Consider the following 14,806-nt stretch of genomic DNA (forward strand, 5'->3'; position numbering starts at 1 on the left):
GTTTATGTGGGACTGCCATCAGTTATGTATCCAAGTTGCGATCTGGGCTCTTTCACGATCTACTTTGTTTCTTTACAAACAGGAAGCAGAGAAAGAAACTGCGGGACCGTTTAAGGCAACGTCTAAGGAATAAGAGGAAGAATACCAGTACTGGTATTGACTCCAATGTGGCAAACTCTACCACTGGACGCCCAAATTCTAACTTGCCTCTTCAAGATTTGCAGCTTATTGGTGTATGCTGTTACTGTTATCAAATAAAAGGAATCACAATTTGAATCTGTAAATTCATAACAGTTGTCAGTGTGGTTTCTGCTTTCTGTTTATAGCAACATAATGGAAGGACAATGAAGCATACAGATGAAAAGGAGACAGAGACAAACTTTTCCACAAGCAAATATACCTTATCTGTGCATAATCCTACCACACTCACCAACATCTCCAGTCAAAGGTAAGAGAATGACTTTATATTTTCACTTCGGGTATTTGGTATTATTGAGTTACTATACTTGGTTACTACTTGGTTGGGGTCCAGGTAACACAAGAGGACACTATGTATAATGTAGTAATTTAATTTGTTGCCAGAGCAAATGATACTATGTAGGGTACGTGGGACACTGTTTAGCACATATGTGACTTTGGTGATTAGAACCATTAATCGCTTGAAATATACAGTGCACACTTTAAGAAAAGCTGTGGGGGAATTTGATTTCCCTGGTAGAATTGAGCTTTACTTTTAATCTGTGTGTCAAGTGTCAAATCAAGTTTTAGTTGAAATATAGTTGAAAATTGCCTTCCATTTTTAGATAGTGAAATAAATTAACTTGTGAAAAAACTAGTGAACAATAGATTTTGCTCTAAAAACAGCATTAACTACTAAAGTAATACTGATCATAGTCTTGAAATTACATAAAGCTAAAGCTTTATATTACTCTCACCCAGAGTGGCAAAAATACAGACATTCTGTACTTACTTAGAAGTACAGACCAAAAAAAAAAAAACTCCATTAAAACTTGAAGTACTAGGGGTGGCTGTAGCTCAGGAGGTAGAGCAGGTCACCTACTGATCGGAAGGTTGGTGGTTTGATCCCTGGCTCCAGTCTGCATGTCAAGTATCCTTAGGCAAGATCCTAACCCCAAGTTGCTCTGTGATGCGTCCATCAGAGTATGAATGTGTGTGATAGTAGTTAGAAAGCACTACATATAGAGAAAGTGCTTGTGAGTGTGGCATGTTGTATACAGTGCTTTGAGTACTCCGGAAGAGTAGAAAAGTGCTATATAAGAATAAGTCCATTTAATAATTCAACTTCTTTACTCAAATAAAAGCGAAAAAGTACAGGCTCTGAAATATACTCCAATTAAGAAAGTAAAAAGTTGTTGCTTGTTGGAAGATGATTCAACCAGCAGTTTTTGTACAAAGTTAACTGAACCTGGCGCTATAGTAGCACAGCTTATACTTGAATTACTTTAGTAGAAGATGGAAATTGAAAAAGAAGGAAAAAAAAACCAAACTTTTTCTTGCCTCTAACCAGCAAAATGAGTATGGAAGGGATTAAAGTGGGATTCAGCACATGGAGGAACCCTAAAATCGAGGGGAGTGGACAGCCAATCACCTTCTCTGCAGTTTTGATGACCCTCTGTAGTCTCTTCTTGTCAGCTGTTGTGCAACCAGTGTACTACACAGGGATGGTGTGCACCACACAGGGATGGTGTGCACCAGCACACTCTCGATAGTGGCACGGTAGAAGGACACTAGGAGTTCAGTCTGCCTTATAGGCAAACTGGTGGGGGTCGAAGCTGGGTGGGAGGCACAGGCTTTGAGCACTCTACCAGGTATTCCGTCGGGCCCAGCAGCTTTCCTCTGATTTACTGCTCTGAACACATTGCGGACCTGATGTTGTTGGAGGTTAAATGTGTGGGGGCTGTGCTCAAAGGACGCTGTGCGCAGGGTGGTGTGCATGGTGGGGGTGACTGCAGTTTTCTCGAAGCGGGCAAAAAAGTAGTTAAGTTCCTCTGCTAACGAGATGTCCATATTATCTATATTTGTCCCATTGGCTTTGTAATTGGTGATGTGTTTCAGGCCCTCCCATACCTTCCTGGAGTTGTTATCAGAGAGGTGATCTGATAGCTTGTTTGAATAGTCCAGTTTTGCTGCTCTGATGCCTTTTTTAAGGTCTGCTCTTGCTCTGCTGTACATGTCCTGGTCCCCAGATTTGTATGCACAGTTGCGTACCTTTAACAGTGCCTGAACCTTGCTTGTCATCCATGGTTTACGGTTGGGGTAGACCCGGACCCACTTTTCCGTGGTGACGGTGTCCATGCAGTGTTTGATGTAACCCAGCACTGCGGTTCTGTGAGTCTCTAGGTCATCCTGTTCAAAGACACTCCACTCTTTGAGAGCAAAACAGTCCTGCAATTGAGCGAGAGCTTCCTCAGAAATGGTGTTAATGGTTCTGATGGTGGACTTTGTCCTTTTCCTGAGTGGTGTGTATGCCGGGACAACGAGTAGGGAGAGGTGGTCGGACATGCTCAGGTGGGGGAGGGGAACAGATCTGTAGACTTGCTTAATATTTGAGTAAACATGATCCAAGGTGTTATTTCCTCTCGTAGGGCATTTCACATGTTGTACAAATTTAGGCAGCACAGTTCTTAAGCATGCTCTGTTGAAATCCCCTGCAATGATGTGTACTCCCTCTGGGTATGTCCGTTGCTGTTCGGAGATCATGTCATGCAGGTATGCAAGGGCTGAGCTAGCATTAGCGTCCGGTGGTATGTAGACTGCTGTTATTAGCACTGCATGCAGTTCTCTGGGCAAGTAGAAAGGTCTGCACATGACAGACATTGCCTCTATGTCCGGGGAGCAGACTGTGGTGATGATCTTAGTGTTTGTGCACCAGTTGTTATGTATGTAAATGCACAAACCTCCTCCTCTGCTTTTCCCCGCTGTAGACTTTCTGTCGCTGCGGTGCATTGTGCGGCCTGCTAGCTGCACGGAGGTGTCGGGAATTCCCTCTTGTAGCCATGTCTCCGTGACGATTGGGACACAGCAGTCGCGGATGATTGGCTGTGCGGCGAGAAGTAGGTTCAGTTCGTCTATTTTGTTGACCACCGACTGTGCGTTGGTCAGGAAGATGCTCAGGAGCGGTGGTTTGAAAGGCTGCTTCTTTAGCCTGGCTAGCAGGCCCGACCGGCATCCCTGCTTTTGTTTGCGTTCCTTCCGCCGCCTGCGTTTCTTGGCAGAGCCAATAACAATCCACGGAGAACCCGATGTTCTGGCTATCTCTGGGGGGATGTTGTGCACCCTCTGATAATCACTGGTAATTGGGATCTGGCTCTTATATCCGATCTTGCATAATTCCAGATGGTTGTCGGAAAATTTGGCTTTACATAATAAGATAAACAAAAGAATAATAAAAACAGGAGAAACAAAAAGGAAAGGCACCTAAGTGGAGAGCATAGAGCTGCTGCGTCTGTGCGCGCCGCCATCTTAATTGAAGACAATAGGATTCTCTGAAAAAATAAGCACAAAATTGTATATATCCCACCCTGGATTCTACAATAAGGTCTGTTCCTCATGATGACCACATGATGGATTAGCTTCTGTAGAAGGTGGTAAGGAACATATTAAAGGCAGATCTGGTTACACTATGCAAATCCATTGCAAATTAATATTACTCATAATTCAAAAAGTTAATGTGACAGAAAAAAAACTAAAAGCAGATCTATAAAATGGTTTAGAAAAGTGTGTTGTGTTTCTGATTATTACAAACATGTTTTTGTTTACCTGTGTTATCAGAGACAATGGTTCTATGGCACATAAATTTAATAGTAATAATTGTGTAATTTCCATATTTCCTGTTCTATCAAAGGTACTTGAAAAGGTTATGGCAGTACAATTAACTGATAATTTAGAGACCAATCAACTGTTTCATCCAACACATTTTGGTTTTAGATGTTCCACAAAAAATGAAAACTGTTACTTTGCTGAGAATGTTATGTGCAATTTGGATGATGATAAAGTTGTGCCAGCAGTGTTTTTTGACCTAAACATGGCATTTGACAGGGGTGTCGAACTCCAGACCTTGAGGGCCGGTGTCCTGCAGGTTTTAGATGTGTCCTTGATCCAACACAGCTGATTTAAATGGCTAAATGACCTCCTCAACATGCCTTGCTGTTCTCCAGAGGCCTGGTAATAAACTCATCATGTGATTCAGGTGTGGTGGCCCAGGGTGAGATCTAAAACCTGCAGGACACCGGCCCTTGAGGCCTGGAGTTTGATAACCCTGCTATAAGCCATGGCAGTTGGCTTATAGTGTCAAAAAGACAGTCTGTGTAAACTGTTTAAATTTGATTTTTCAAAATACACAGTTAATTGGTTTGAGCCATGTTGTATTATGGTTTTATTTAATTGAATGTTGTAATTTTGTTTGTTTGGATTTTGAATATAAAAGCCTAAAAGTGACAAAAAAAATTAATGGTTATGAATTAGTGATACCTATAAACTCTATGTGCAGCATATCAGTTTCATGCTCCAAATTGAAACTGTTTAAATGTTAAACTGTATTGTCCCTTTTTAAATAAATAAATTGTCCGGGCAACAAATTAGTTCTTTGATTGAGATATGAGCAGGTCTAGCCCATCGGTTGTTAACAAGAACAGCAAGCCCCCTCCTTCCTTTTTACCACTCACCAAGCTGTCACTGCCACCCCGAACAGTGTGGAAGCCTTTAATAGATACACTGTCATCGGGAATGTCCTGTTTAATCTGTATTTCATTAAAGCACATCAGGCTACACTCCAGATACTCCATCAGACTCCAGAGTAACGCTATTAGTTCATCCATCTTGCTTGTTAGTGACCTAATGATCAAGACAAGAGTAAGAACACCAAGAAAAACTGTATACAGTTGTTCCCTCGTTTATCGTGGGTGTTACGTTCTAAACATAACCCGCGATAGGTGAAATCCGCAAAGTTGTATATAACATTTGTATTCTATTGTATATATTATTCTATTTTATTCTATTATATATAGTATTTTATTTTATTTTATTGCACTCCAGTGTTTTCTAATTTCTGCTACATAACTTTGCACAACAAATTTCTCACCTTTGGGACTAATAAAGGTCATCTTATCTTATCTTATCTTTATTTTTTACAATTATTATAGATGTTTTAAGGCCGTAAAACACCTCACTACACACTTTATATAGTTTTCTCAGACAGGCATCAACATTTTCACACGTTTCTCTCTTGTTTAAACAATCTCAAAGCTCAAACCCTCATAGAAAAATAAGTCCAGTATTATAGAATGAAACCAAAGATCAAACCCTCTTTTCAGGTCAAGAACATGGGAATAGAGCAGCTGCGAGAGAATGCAAAATTAATGAATCAATGATGTGGAAGTAGAGAAAGCAAGAAGAATAAGTTGAATAAAGCTTGACTTATCTGATTGTTTGGTTTCGCTTAATGTGCCTTGTAATCCTTTGATGCTGACACTGTTGTGTTTGTTGTCTTCTGCTAGCGAAGGTTTATGTAAATTTGACAATTTGGTCTACAGCCGATCAGGACACAGAACGCAATGTGCGGTAAAAAAAACCCCAAAAAACCCCAAAACTGGACCCCCCAAAAATACGCGAAACAGCGAGGCCTCGAAAAGTGAACCGCGATATAGCAAGGGATCACTGTACATAATTTTAAACTCTACAGGCAACTTCTTAGCCCACTGAGCACTTGAATAGATATTGACCAAAGTGAACCCTATATACGTAGAGTGCTTTTTCTGTGACTGGCTGTTTACAATCATTCTATCCACGCATCCATCCATCAGAATTCTTCCCCTTATTGGAGGCTAGATCGCCATCCAGCACTCTAAGCAGAGAGCCCAGATCTCCCTCTCCCCAGCCACCTCCTCCCATTTATAAGGACAACACCAAAGCATTCCCAGGGCTTGTATTTGCAACCTCATTCAGTCACTACCCAAAGCTTGTGACCATAGTCGAGGGTGGGGACAGATCTGGCGGTAAATTGACAGCTTCGCTTTTACATTCAGCGCTCCTTTTTTCTACTTTGGGTAGAATCTCACGCCGGACCTGTACTGGGTATTCCAGTCTTTTATAGCTGCGGACCTTATTCTGAGGTGCTAATTCTCAGTCCTGCTGCATCTAAATGCTTCAGTGCAAACTGGAGGTCACCACCTCATGATACCAACAGATCCACTTTATCTACAAAAAGCAGAGATGAAATTCTGAGGACACCAGAATCTGTGACAAAGAGTCCAACATGCAGCAAAAATGAGTACAACCTATTGGCAGCAATGCAGACCAAGCTCTCACAACAGTTGTGCAGGCTTGCAGCAATGGGCCAGATACCGCATACTCTAGAAACTCCCCCAAACGATACTCTGAGAGACACACTCAAAAGCTTTTTCCAAGTGCTCAAAATATATGTAGTCTGGATGGTAACACTCCCATGCACCCTCACATATCCTTAAGAGTCTAAAGAGATGGTTCAGCATTCCATGATCAGCACAAAAACCACAATGTTTCTCCAGAATCTGAGGTTTGACTAACAGACAAACCCTCTTTTCCAGTACCCAGCTTTGTGATACCCCCATAATTAGAGCATAGGGTAGCATGAGCGAGCCATAACCCCCAGACTTTACTTGCTTCCTCTACAGAGGAACTTTCAGTGAAGGTCCCAGACACGAGTTATTATAAATTAAATCAAATTCAGTTTTTATATAGTGTCAAATCACAACAACAGCCACCTCAAGGTGATTTATGATGTAAGATAAGCATCCTACAGTAATATAAAGAAAGCCCCAACACTCAGATTAACCTTTAAGATACTACAGCATTTTTAATAGACAAGGCCAGTTCACAGCATTAAACCGAGTTATACTGTGGCATCAACATAAGCACAGTTTTAAACAGATTATTTTTATAACTTGGAAAATGAGTTTGCCAAATTAATTATCAACAGTTATTTTTTCTGTGTAGCTGTGGAATTACTGAAAACTGTTTCTGGAGTACTTTAATGTTCCAGAAATCTTAAAATGCAAAGGTTCTGAAGTCTCTCCACTCCTGTCCAGTTAGTCTGTTGTACAATATGATACATATTTTTATGAAAATAAATCATCATAATAAGGGGCACAAGTCATTCCTAAGAGAAGTAAAAATTGTTTAAAAATAGTCATCTGAGTAAACATAAGTTTCCAGATTTAAACAAATATAAAATTTGCTCTGTCCTATCACCTGAGGAAAGTCGGGTTGATTAGACTGAGCAGAATTCAGCTTTGAGAATAGAGTTACCCGTGAGAGAGTGAATCTATAACAACACTCACAACGCAGAAACCCTTGCATGTATCATGGCTTCTTTGTGTGGGTAGCTGCTGAGTTCTACATGCATGGGTTGTTGAATTCACATGTGAAGACTTTAATTGTTGTTAAGAGCATGAGAGCATGTCATGAGAGCAAAAATACTGTCTGTGCTCTCATGACCGTGAGCCTGCCAGAGGGGAGGGAATTAAAAAAGAGTTTGTCCACTGGCATGTGATGTATCCATTTTATGTTTCCTGAAGTGAACAACAAGCTCATTTGTCTTGCTGGTACTGAGGAGCAAGTGGTTGTTCTAACACCAGGATGTGAATCCCTGGACCTCCTCTCTGTAGGTCGTCTCATTGTTGTCGGTTATCATCCCCACCACGGCTGTGTCATCTGCAAAATTGTATATAAAAATTGTGTTATGAATAGGGTTGCAGTCTTGTGTGAAAAGTGAATATGAGAGTGGGCTGAGAACGAAGCCCTGGGGTGTGCCATGGTTGAGGACAGTGCTGTGCTGCACGCTCATACTCTCTCTCGCACTTGATATATTATCCATTGTTGATCTGCACGCAGCTGTTGCCACTAATGTCACACTTGCTTAAGTCACTGTCATGAGACATTCTTGCAAAAAAAATCACGGTTTTAGTAACGCAGTAACGCAGCGTTCCTACGGGAAAGTAACCGTAATCTAATTACCATTTTTGCAATAGTAATCCCTTACTTTACTCGTTACTTGAAAAAGTAATCGGATTACAGTAAATTAGGAGTAATGTGAGAAATAGCTTTTAAGCGTCATTTTGAGACAGGATATTTCAAATTTTACTGATATTGTCCAAATGAATGAAGACAGTTCTACATATTTGCTTATTGTGTGTGCTGAGGGAAATATCCTGGCCAAAAATTACTCCAAGATTCCCCCCAGTGTAAAAACCTCTCTCATTGGTTGCCTTTTTTCAGAGGCAAACGCAGTATCCAGCATCATGTGCAGTGAGAATATAACATGTTTACCATTTTCCCCAAAACAAATTCTGATCCAGAAAAAATTAAGTATATTCAAGTTAGGGAACAAGAAGGCAAGAATTAGAGCCAAGAAACCACTTTGTTTTAAATGTCTTTTTTAAGTATTAAGGAGGGAAAGAAGGCCTTTTGAAGGAAGCTGGGGCAGAGGTCACAGCTCATCAAGAAAGTTTGAGTTATGAGGTACCATAAGATAAGGGCTGCACTGACTATACCTCAGTCAATGTGTGCTAGTCCTGATGGTCTAAATCCAAATGGACTCAAGTTCTTGTCCTTGTCTTGTATGTCCACCTCCTGGTGAACAATGCGGACAACTACTCTACTATTATTTTGCTATGCTTTTGAAAAGGTCACTCCTCTTTAGATGTAGAAAATTGTTTCATCTAGTAAGATAAAAGATGAATAAGATCAGAAAAAATTTACTGGGTACTGGTTTTTCCTAATGACAGAATTAACACTTGCATTTTAAATTGCATACATGTTCATACAGAGTTCATACATACCCTGTGCAACCTGGAATACAAAACATACTTTGATAACAGAGAGAAGATATTCAGTGCAGACATTTTTCCCATATTAATTGCTTTAATGGTCTACAGGCCTAAACACTGTCATTATGTAAACAACGCCCTCCCTGTCTCTGCAGCTGGAGTAATGACTGGAGCAACAGTGTACAGTCTGACACTGAGTCTGTCTCTGTGATGTCATTGGCGGAGAATAGCCAACGTGCCACACAGGGTGCCCGGGGTCGTCTGAATGCCACCGGTGGCACCAGTGACTTAAGTGCTCATTCAAAGAAGTGCCGAGATGCACCCAACTCCAACAGACACTTGCCATAAACTCTAAGGTAATTGATTAATTAATGAATTAATTTTCAATCTGAACCATGAAGAATATGAACCCAATCCTTTAGGAGACATCTAGCCTGTATTTCTGAAATGGCAAAAAAACAGAAAATTGCTAAATCTATATGGTAAATACTTCAGAACATATGATGTCACTATTGTGTGTTATATAGTGTGCATCAAAGTCCAACACTACTGTCTCCTAAATATGACAATGGAAGCAATGGAAAAATAAATAAAAATAAAATGTTAATAGAAAGTGTATACAGCTCATTGAAATCGAAAATGAATACCTCTCAGAAAAAATTCTTGTCTTTCAAGAAAAATGGTACTTACAATGAATTATTTTAAAAGATCATTCAAAATATTTTAATATTTCATCATTCAAATCTGTGTACAGCAAGTTCATACAAATATGACATAATCAAAACCTAAAGGCCAGCGTTTCTGTTGAGTGAAAGACTTAATTTGAAATGGATGCAGGAAAGATTTATTTATTTATTTTTGTATGATGTTACCTCAATGAAGTATCTTTAACAATGTGCAGCAGATCTAAGATATATAAAATTGAATTATCATATCACATGTTTGAGTTTTATAGATAAAACAAAAGAAATAAAAAAAAAAAAACAAAAGTGCATGAGCTGCCACTTTTCTTCACCATAGCTATAGTTATCTTATCATTATTCTGACTCAACTATATTTTACTTTTTTCTTTGAGATATTTTTTTGACTTTGTGAACTTGTACTCTAAGCAGTAGTTTGCAAATTATTGTAAAAATCCCATGTATTTACATTCATGAAAGAATTTTGCGATTGCAGACTTCGACGATATACCTACATTGTCAAAAATGTTCTTGACTTGGCAAGATGTTGTGAAGGAATTTCCCTAAACTTCTTAATCATGGAAAAAAATCTACAGTCGTCCACTTTAGTTGTCTTCCAGGCCTTCTGGTGATTCTGAGCTAGCCAGTGGATTCCTGCTTTTTAAGGAAGTGCCAGACTGTTGACTTGTTTATCTGACAAGTTTTTGCTATCTACACTGTTACAAAAAAAAAAAAAAGTGTTTGGTGCAAGTCGGAATGTCATTCCTGTACCACAGTACTTTGCATATCCAGAGAAGTTGGATCACACAGAGGGAACACTGAGGGAGGAATTTAAACTCTGTAACCAGACTATATTAAGAATATTGTGGATGTACAAAGAAGTATTTTTTAACATGCAAGTTTTAACATAACTTTTGAGAATTTTTTATGTGTCTTTATAAAGGCTCTCTGCAATGTCTCACATCCAAGGGCGTACACAGCAAATCCAGCATGTCCAAATTAACACTGTCAGATTTGATTTCAACACTTTTAAAGTGTCTATATGGGTCCACACCAGAGAGTGTTAATTTAACTCTTTTTGGAGAGTTGGTACGTTAACTCTGATTTAGTGTTAAACACCAAATTTGTCTGGAGTTGATAATTTAACACTTACTAATGCTAACTAGGTGTTAAGAGTTTATATATTAACTCTCAAAGAGTATTTTAGTTAACCTACGTAAGAGTTATCTTCTAATTAATTCTAAAAAGCAGGAATTTTACTGTTCTGAACGTCTAGAAATTTCTCTTGGAAATAAACATTTACTAAAAAGACGCAATGGTTTTTGAAAAACATTTATTCTGAACTGTGCACCACAATTTCAAAACATTTTCTGAAAGATGTAACAGTGTACATGTTCTCACTTTCATTAGAATTTTGTTTATCAAAAGGTCTGACATAGGTGAGCTGGTAAATGCAAATAATAGCATTCTCATCACTTATTTCAATAAATACAAAATACAATATACATGTCCGTCATTCATCACTTTGTGGAACTGCAACGCACTTCTGCTCTCCCCCATATTCCATCTTCACAAGCATATCCTATGTGGAGACTGAATAAAAATTAGTTGACACTAATTAATGGCACAAACAATTGCAGCACAGTAACAAAAAAGGAATCCTTTTTGAGCCATTACTTGTGTAAAGTATTTTCCCAAAAGACAAGGACACAGGCAACAGGTAATACTGAACTAAATGTAAAACCTCAACCTTTTTCATTTTTACCTAAACCGTGTGCACAAAACTCTGGAGGGATCTAAACGCTAACGTAGAACCCAGTCAGGACATCTACTACTGCTGTCTGCTCGTTTTATTTGTTTGGGTTTTTTTTGGGAGATCGTTTTCAGGCTTCAAGTAGCACCATTATACCAACATTTCACATTCTAGACATTGTTTTAGGTGCATTTGACCAAAGGTTTGACTGAAAATTCACATGCAAGCTTTTTTTCAAGGCTGTGGTATTTGCCCGCAAACAATACCTTTCAGCTAGCTAAAACAGAATATTATGCTATCACCGAGCAACATGGCTAATGCCTTTCACACAGCTTTGTCTCAACTCCAAAGAGCCACAGAAGTAAAAGCTAATAATAATAATTGAAACAATCTTTGAAAAAATGACTTACCAAGCATGGCAAACAACTCAAATATGTAGAGCAAAATGTTCTGAAACGGCTTCACTTCGGCTTCGAGCCGTGCTGGGGGCGGAGTCTGTGAATTTACTCTATTGGTGTCATAGCCCCTGTAGGAGTTCAGAGTTAAGAGGTCAAGAGTTAATATTTCAATTGTAACACCTCCAGATTTGACATAGAAACACTCATTTTTAACACTCGATTTTAACTACTATCATTTTACACCTCAGAGTTACATTAAAAGAATGTGACTCTATCCATCCATCCATCCATCTTCATCCGCTTTATCCGGGGCCGGGTCGCGGGGGCAGCAGCCTAAGCAAAGAGGCCCAGACCTCCCTCTCCCCAGCCACCTCCTCCAGCTCATCCGGGGGAACACCAAGGCGTTCCCAGGCCAGCCGAGAGATATAATCTCTCCAGCGTGTCCTGGGTCTGCCCCGGGGCCTCCTCCCGGTGGGACATGCCTGGAACACCTCACCCAGGAGGCGCCCAGGGGGCATCCTTACCAGATGCCCAAACCACCTCAGCTGGCTCCTTTCGATGTGGAGCAGCTGCGGCTCTACTCTGAGCCCCTCCCGGATGGCCGAACTTCCCACCCTATCTCTAAGGGAGATGCCAGCCACCCTTCGGAGGAAGCTCATTTCCGCCGCTTGTATCCGCGATCTCGTTCTTTCGGTCACTACCCACAGCTCGTGGCCATAGGTGAGGGTAGGGACGTAGATCGACCGGTAAATTGAGAGCTTCGCTTTTACACTCAGCTCCCTCTTCACCACGACGGACCGGTGCAGCGTCTGCATTACTGCAGCTGCAGCCCCAATCCGTCTGTCGATCTCCGGCTCCCTTCTCCCATCACTCGCGAACAAGACCCCGAGATACTTGAACTCCTCCACTTGGGGCAGGACCTCATCCCCGACCCAGAGTGGGCACTCCACCCTTTTCCGGCTGAGAACCATGGCCTCAGATTTGGAGGTGCTGATCCTCATTCCCGCTGCTTCACACTCGGCTGCGAACCGCTCCAGTGTGAGCTGGAGGCCCTCACCCGATGAAGCCAACAGAACCACATCATCCGCAAAGATCAGAGATGAGATCCTGAGGCCACCAAAGCGAAAGCCCTCCGCCACTTGGCTGTGCCTAGAAATCCTGTCCATAAAAATTATGAACAGAACCGGTGACAAAGGGCAGCCCTGGCGGAGCCCATCACCCACCGGGAACGAGTCCGACTTATTGCCGGCAATGCGAACCAAGCTCTTGCAACGGTTGTATAGGGATCGAATGGCCCGTAGCAATGGGCCAGACACCCCATACTCCCGCAACACCTCCCACAGGACACCCCGAGGGACACGGTCGAATGCCTTCTTCAAGTCCACAAAACACATGTAGACTGGTTGGGCAAACTCCCATGCACCCTTAAGTATCCTCGAGAGGATGAAGAGCTGGTCCAGTGTTCCGCGACCAGGACGAAAACCGCATTGTTCCTCCTGCATCAGAGGTTCGACTAGCGGATGAACTCTTCTTTCCAGCACCCTGGCATAGACTTTCCCGGGGAGGCTGAGGAGTGTGATCCCCCTGTAGTTGGAACACACCCTCCGGTCCCCCTTCTTAAAGATGGGGACCACCACCCCGGTCTGCCAATCCACGGGTGCTGCCCCTGATCTCCACGCAACATTGCAGAGGCGTGTCAGCCAGGACAGCCCTACAACGTCCAGAGCCTTCAGGAACTCGGGGCGGACCTCATCAACACCAGGGGCTCTGCCACCAAGGAGTTGTTTAACTGCCTCAGTGACCTCGCCCCCAGAAATTGGCGGGTCATTCCCCTCATCCCCAGACTCTGCTTCCTCCTTGGAAGACGCGTCAGTGGGATTGAGGAGGTCCTCGAAGTATTCCTTCCACCGCCTGACAATTTTCTCAGTCGACGTCAGCAGCGCTCCGCCAGCACTATACACAGTGCAGGTAGAGCACCGCTTTCCCCTCCTGAGACGCCTGACGGTTTGCCAGAACCTCTTCGAGGCAGTCCGAAAGTCTTTTTCCATGGCCTCTCCGAACTCCTCCCACACCCGAGTTTTTGCTTCAGCCACTGTCCGAGCCGCATTCCGCTTGGCCTGTCGATACCTGTCGGCTGCCTCCGGAGTCCCACAGGCTAACCAAGCCCGATAGGACTCCTTCTTCAGCCTGGTGGCTCCCTTCACCTCTGGTGTCCACCATTTGGTTCGGGGATTACCACCACGGCAGGCACCAACCACCTTGCGGCCGCAGCTCAATGCAGCAGCTTCGGCAATGGAGGCGCTGAACATGGTCCATTCGGACTCGATGTCCCCCGCCTCCCTCGGAATGCTGTTGAAGCTCTGCCGGAGGTGTGCGTTGAAGATCTCGCGGACTGGGGCCTCTGCTAGTCGTTCCCAGCACACCCTCACTACGCGTTTAGGTGCACCAGGTCTGTCCAGCGTCCTCCCCCGCCACCTGATCCAACTCACCACCAGGTGGTGATCAGTTGACAGCTCAGCCCCTCTCTTTACCCGAGTGTCCAGAACATATGGTCGCAGGTCTGGTGATACGATTACAAAATCGATCATCGACCTACGGCCTAGAGCGTCCTGGTGCCACGTGCACTTATGGACACTCTTATGTTCGAACAAGGTGTTCGTTATGGCCAAACTGTGATTAGCACAGAAGTCCAATAACAAAGCACCGCTCGGGTTCAGATCAGGGAGGCCGTTCCTCCCAATCACGCCCCTCCAGGTCTCGCTGTCGTTACCCACGTGAGCATTGAAGTCTCCCAGCAGGACAACAGAGTCTCCAGGTGGAGCACCTTCCAGCACCCCCCCCCCAGGGACTCTAAGAAGGCTGGGTACTCCGAACTGCCACTCGGCGCATAAGCGCAGATGACAGTCAGGACCCGTTCCCCGACCCTAAGGCGCAGGGAACAAACCCTCTCGTCCACCGGGAAAAACCCCAACGTACCGGCAGCAAGCCGAGGGGATATTAGAATACCCACCCCAGCCCGCCGCCTCTCACCAGGGGCAACTCCAGACTGAGACAGAGTCCAGCCCCTGTCCAGGAGACTGGTTCCAGAGCCCAAGCCGTGCGTAGAGGTGAGCCCGACTATATCTAGCCGGTACCTCTCAACCTCACGCA

General features: G+C 42.9%; 1 protein-coding gene across 3 annotated transcripts in view; it reads left to right on the forward strand.

The window, feature by feature from the left end:
* The window catches only part of nrg1 (neuregulin 1), a 59,268-nt gene that overhangs the window by 30,546 nt on the left and 13,916 nt on the right, over positions 1-14,806 (forward strand). For all 3 annotated transcript variants that reach the window (XM_085167611.1, XM_085167609.1, XM_085167610.1), the window contains 2 exons: positions 83-233; positions 327-448. In XM_085167611.1, coding sequence (XP_085023737.1) covers positions 83-233; positions 327-448 — 273 coding nt within the window. The remainder of the gene's footprint in view (positions 1-82; positions 234-326; positions 449-14,806) is intronic.

This window comes from Neolamprologus multifasciatus, chromosome 7 (genome assembly GCF_963576455.1).
Source record: "Neolamprologus multifasciatus chromosome 7, fNeoMul1.2, whole genome shotgun sequence".
Lineage (NCBI taxonomy): Eukaryota > Metazoa > Chordata > Actinopteri > Cichliformes > Cichlidae > Neolamprologus > Neolamprologus multifasciatus.